Source organism: Lipotes vexillifer, unplaced genomic scaffold, assembly GCF_000442215.2.
Source record: "Lipotes vexillifer unplaced genomic scaffold, Lipotes_vexillifer_v1.1 scaffold242, whole genome shotgun sequence".
Taxonomy (NCBI): Eukaryota; Metazoa; Chordata; class Mammalia; order Artiodactyla; family Lipotidae; genus Lipotes; species Lipotes vexillifer.
The window spans coordinates 1227596-1233571 of record NW_006771376.1 but is presented as its reverse complement, the minus strand read 5'-3'; the positions used below and the strand labels follow the sequence as shown (position 1 = coordinate 1233571).

Genomic DNA, 5976 nt, shown 5'->3' with positions numbered 1-5976 from the left:
CTTTCCCTGTGGTAAGAGTATTGGGTTACAGTCACCCCAAATGGGGAGAAAATGACAAAATTATTTAAGAAAACAAGTTCCTAGTTGAATTTCTTCAGCCAAAAGGAAGGGCTAAGTCGAGGACAGTAGGAGGAAGATGTGGGGAGCAGATGGGATGAGCAAGTCATCCTGCCTTGAAATTGAACAGCAGGAACCAAGAGGGTCAGGAGGGTTAGCTAGTGTCTGTTCCACTCTGGGGAAGGATAAGGGGTCTGCTTGTGAGGAAAACCTCACTGCCAGGAATGGCATTTCCCCCACTTTGAGAAAAGCATGTTTTCTTCTAATGTGGTTGATAGATTGCAGCCTCTTCTTGATAGTACCAAATACATCTTCATGGATTTGGCCTTTGTGGTCTAAAGCTACACTTCTAAGAGAGTTTAAGTTCCTCCCTGCTCTGTGGTAACCTGAACGGGTTGTTACTCAGTTCCCCATGCACTGCTTGAGCTCTGTGGAGAGCTGCATAGCATGCCTAAGTCCCAGATCAGGCAGATGGGCTGGGGAGGGTCAGTCTTAAAGTCTTGGCTTTCACAGATCAACTACACCCATTTGTAGAGCTGGTTTCCTGTAATCACTTTCCCTTTTTCCTCACCTCCTTTCAAACTGCAGACTCTGGCCTGGTTGTCCCAAGTATTTCCTATGAGCTGCATAAAAAGCTGTTGTCTGTGGCTGAGAAGCATGGCTTGACTCTGGAGCGGAGACTGGAGATGACAGGCGTGTGTGCCAGTCAGATGGCACTGACCCTACTCGGAGGACCCAACAGGTAAATGCCTCCAGATCGGCGGGGGCTGAGTGTGGGGTGATGCTGCTCTGCCTCAGCACCACCACAGTGCATCACACACAGAGTTCATCAGACCGTGGCTGCTCCTCTATCGTGAGTACCTCTGTGAAGTCACTTCCTGGATGCTACAAGGTTTTTGTTTGCCTCTCTCACCCTTGTCCTGGAAGTCCTCATTCTTCTCCCAGCAAAGCACTCTTTGATTCTTCCTTCGTGGTAACAGCTGACTCTCAGACTCCTGCTGACTACCAGAGGCTTGCTTTCTAAGAACCTTCAGAGACCCAGCCTTTGGAACTCGCCATTCACTCAGAGGGCTGGGATGAAAATCAATCCTGAGTTCCATACCTGAGAGCTTCTAGAATAACCCTGACAACTGGGTATAAGAGCTAGACTTTGGTACCTTTCCACTTGCCCTTTTAGGCTGCTATATCAGGGGCAGTACTTAGTTTTGTGGATGTTTACTGATACCATGTACCAGACCTTGTGCTAGGGCTAGGGATACAAAGAATAAGAAAATACTGCTCCTGTCCTCCAGTAGCCTAGTAAGGTCTCTAGAAAGTCCAGTGCTGTGGTAGAGGAAACAGAAGCCTCTCTAGGAAGCCACATTTCTACTCCAGGCTGGAGAAGCCACTCACACTTCCTAGAGCAGTGACATCCAAACTGAGTCCTACAGAGCAAGGGGGAAAAGTAACAAGCGTGTGCCGAGGGCAGAAAGGATCAGGAGACCGTGGATCCATGTCATTTTGTGTGGCTGGAAAGTAGGGCTTTGGTACAGCTGAGAGGTAGGGAGCTGCTAAAGGGATTTCAGTAGTGCTGTAACATGGCTAGTCTTGTGTTTTAAAAAGGCGACTTTGGCCAAGTAGATTAATGGAAGAGGCAAGACTGGGGCCATGAGACCAGTTAGAAAACTGAGCTAGGGGCCAGGTGATGGTGGCCCCAAGCAGGGAAGTAGGGATCAGAGAAGTGGGTGGATGAGGGAATTTTTAAAGGTAAAATCAGCAGGGCAGGGTACTGAATGGATATGGAAGGTGATAGAAAGTGAAGTGTTGGTGATCACTGAACTTAAATCGTTCTAGCATGGACATCTGGTTGGGTAGTGACAGCATTCACTGTGATAAGGGACGTGCAAGAGGAGCAGGTTTGGGGGAGATGGTGGATTTTGTTTTGGGTATGTTGGGTTTAGGAGGCCTGTGAGACATCCAGTAAAACATTGGCAATCAGGATCTGAAGTTTAGAAAAAGGTCTGAGCAGAAGATAAAGATCTGGAAGTCATCATCTGATACATGGTATAAGAATAAGCAAGCTCCTCTAAGGAGAGGGTGTAAAGGGAGGAAAGGGCCTAGGGTGGAATTCTGGGGAACATTAGCATTAAAGCAGAGTTAAGAGATCAGGAGCCTTCCAAACTAGCTAAGAAAGTTTAAAACCAGAGAGGTAAGAGAACCAAGAGGGTAGTGTTTAAGAACCAAAGGAATGGTGTTTGAGGAATAAAGGGATGGTCAGCAATGGCGATGCTGAGAGAGCAGGCACAATTCGAGTTGACAGGTATCTGCTGTATTTGTCAATAAAGAGGAGGACTTTGGTAGCCTTGTGGGAGAGTGGTGTCTAAAGTGATCCACGCTGGCTGTGAGATTGCCCCTCCTGGCTTCTCCTCTCCCCTCACCCTATAGCATTGTGTTCGTTCCTCCTTGTCCCTTGATTTAGGCCTCTTCCCAGCCTGGATCCCTGGCCTCTCCTCTGCCAGGACGGGGCCAGTGGAGACCCCAGAGGAGGTAGTAGTGCAAGCTGCTCTCTGAAGGAGTATCTCCTGCCCTTGCGTCTGATGACGGTTGAACCTTCTCCCAGAGCAGCCATTGGGGCAACTTGAGGAATAACCTCTTCCTGGGAGTATTTGAGGCCATTAAGTGGCTTCCCAGAAATAGCAGTTTGGATGTCCTCCCCAAGTCACATTCCTCCAGTCAGCTTCTTGGAGTTGGCTGTCCTTGTGCCTGTCTATTCTTTCAGTGTTTGAACTCTCAGAAGGGCCATCTCCTGTCGTCTGCAGCAGTTGCTGGTTTTCCTTTGAGAAAGATACCACGGTAATCAGTTTCACGTATGTCAAGTACCATGCATTTTTTCACTGTGCTTTCACAACAGCATTTAATTTGATCGTCATAGCTTCACCTCGAAGGTAAATAGTAACCCCGGTTTTAAGATGAGCAAAGCTAAGGCTCAGCAGAAAATCTTGGCCCACGTGACATTGCTGGTTCACGGTGGAGCCAGGTCTCCAGTGCCTATACTCTGACCCTGCCGTTGAGTATGTGGGTGCCGTGGTCCGTTTTGAGTCCTCTGATGGGGATGCCTCTGTGAGAGGGAGAGTCCATTTAGGGAACAGACACGGGTGAGTCAGATGCCAGAACTCCGCGGGATCTGCGTGAAGGGAGAGGTACTCGTCATATTTCCGTAAGATGCAAACATGGTGAGGGAAATGAAGGACTCGGTGTATATGTAAAGTACATTACCAGATGGCCCCAAATTTATTTGGAGAGTGGGCGTTTCCTCTTCGGCTTGACAACATCTGTCTTCCTCTCTTTGGGGAAAAAGAGTGACTGTCACTGCTCCGCCCCTAAGCAGGGGCCTAAGCCTCTTTCTTGCTGTTCGTCTCCCCTTCCCTTCCCTTCCTGCCCTGGGGGCAGACTGAGTCGGGCACAGCTCTAGGGCTAATCCTCTAAACCTCCTTACTTGTGGCTTCTCTGAGACCAGAGAGGTCTCAGCTTTGAACGGCAGGAAGCTGGGAGTGACTTCATCAGGAAGTGGGTGTCCAAGGCAGCTACCAGCCTAGGAGGCCGGGAAGCCCCTAGCCTGCCTGCTGCCTCCTCTGTGACCAGTAGTGTAACAGTGCCAGCATCGATTGAGTACTTTGTATGTCGGTTCCTGTTACAAGTGCTTTACATCCATTCATCCACCCAGCGTCATGTGAAATAGGTACTATTAGTATCTACACCATTGCCCTTATTAGCTTACTGGCAGCTCAGTAAAGAGAACTTGGACTGGCAACTGATTGAGGATGATTTAGAACTACCGTCTTTGGTACTTGCTGTGAGTGTCTTAGGAGTTGAGCCAGAGTAATCGTAAAAGGGGTGGGTCAGAGTTTCACAAGTGAAGGGGTTTCTGGGCAGGGGAAATAGTTTGAGCAGAAGCAAGAACGAACCTTACACGTGCAGCAGAGAAGGATGAGACCAGTGTTCCTGCAGTGGAGCAGGCATGTTGGGGAAGAAGAGCAAAGAAGGCTGCAGAGGTAGAAAAGCCTCTTTGCTAAGAAGAGTTTGGACCTAATAGGTCATATGGTGAGAACAGTAAGTGTTCTTGGTCAGAAAGCAATGTTCTGGCAACAGTGTTATATGGAACAAGATCTGGGTGAACTACCTAATGAGAGGACCCAGCAGATGACATGACACCGGGATGTGGGACAGTGGGAGTGCCACCCTGTAAACCTGGCCTTCAGTGGATTTTGTCCATTCCCCTCTGGAACCTGGGACTAGCGAGAACCCTGAGAGCAGTAGATGCCGAGAGGCACTTGCCTGGTATATGATGCAAGGGATTGGCAAGTTTGCAGCTGATAACGCTTCTGTGCCTTCTGTTCCAGGTTGAATCCTAAAAATGTTCACCAGAGGCCTACGGTGGCCCTGCTGTGTGGGCCCCATGTGAAGGGGGCTCAGGGTATCAGCTGTGGGAGGCACCTAGCCAACCATGATGTCCAGGTCATCCTCTTCCTGCCCAACTTCGTGAAGATGCTGGAATCCATTACCAACGAACTGTCTCTCTTCAGCAAGACCCAGGGCCAACAAGTGTCTAGCCTCAAAGGTGAGCACTTGCACAGAGCTGGGCTGAGTGAGGCCCTTTCCGTCCTCAGTGCTTTCATTGGTCTGGCGGTGCCGCCCAGTGGTGACAGGTGGAAAAGCACCACAAGTGTAAAGGATGCTTTGCCCGTAAGTAGTCTCTTAGTGTCTAAGGAAATAAATACCTTTGGTGTCGACTTGCCTACTTCCTATCCGTTTCACCCTCCTCCTTCTCCCACTACTCAAATGGAGAGGTGGGGACCTGTTTATTCATTTCACAGATATTTACAGAACGGGCACTGTTTTTGACACTGGGGATATGGGGATATTTTTTTTTTTCCTAAAAAAATATTTATTTGGTTGCATTGGGTCTTAGCTGTGGCAGGCTCCTTAGTTGCAGCTCGCTGGCTCCTTAGTTGTGGCATGCATGTGAGACCTAGTTCCCAGACCAGGGATCAAACCCAGGCCCCCTGCATTAGGAGCATGGATTCTTAACCACCGTGCCACCAGGGAAGTCCAGATTTTTTTTCTTAATCCATGCTTCCGTGGAGCTTACATTCTGGTTAGGACAGATGACAAGTAATATCTCTTTTGGGTCACATGGCAGTAAGTGTTACGGAGACAAATAAAGCAGGGAAGGAAGACAGAATGTTGGAGGGTTGGGTGGAGGGTAGCAGACTTAGACATTTCAGGGTCCAGTCATAAAGGGCCTGTGGATCACTGTGAGGGTTTGAAATTTTACTCTGGGTGAGATGGAGAGTCATTGGAGGAATTAGTAGAAGAAAGATATAATCCAAATCAGGTTCCAAATGATCATTATGGCTGTCGTTTGAGAGAAGACTGTAGGCTTACAAAGAGAGTTATTAAGGCTATTGTGATAACTGGAGAGAGCAATGTTGGTGGCTAAGACAGCGTGGAAGTGATGAAAGGTGGTTAGTTTCTGAAGCAATATTGAAGATAAGAGTTTACAGATTGGGTGTAAGGGACGAGAGAAAGAGAAGGGTTAAGAATGACTCCAAGGTTTTTGGCCTGAGTAACTGGAAGGATGGAGGTCCCATCACTGAGATGGGAAGAGCTGGTGGGGAGGTTTGGGGAAGAAGAGCAGAAGCTCAGTTAGAGATGCCTGTTGGATATGCAGGTGGAAACGTTGATTGATGGAGAAGCTTCTGAAGTTAAGGGACCTGGTCTGGAGTTACAAGTGTGGGGGTGGTATTTAAAGCCATAATGAGCCTGGATAAGATGTCTCCTAGGAAGAGAGATTAGGTAGAGAAGTTGTTAGACTGAGTTCTTTGTATAGAAGTCAGGGACTTGAGAGACCAGCTAAGGAGACAGGGAAAGAGTGGTCAG

General features: G+C 48.4%; 1 protein-coding gene across 1 annotated transcript in view; it reads left to right on the top strand.

Annotated features, from left to right (window-relative positions):
- EDC3 (enhancer of mRNA decapping 3) overlaps positions 1 to 5976 on the top strand; it is a 33343-nt gene that overhangs the window by 25692 nt on the left and 1675 nt on the right. The window contains 2 exon segments of the mRNA XM_007446682.1: positions 646 to 799; positions 4437 to 4654. Coding sequence (XP_007446744.1) covers positions 646 to 799; positions 4437 to 4654 — 372 coding nt within the window.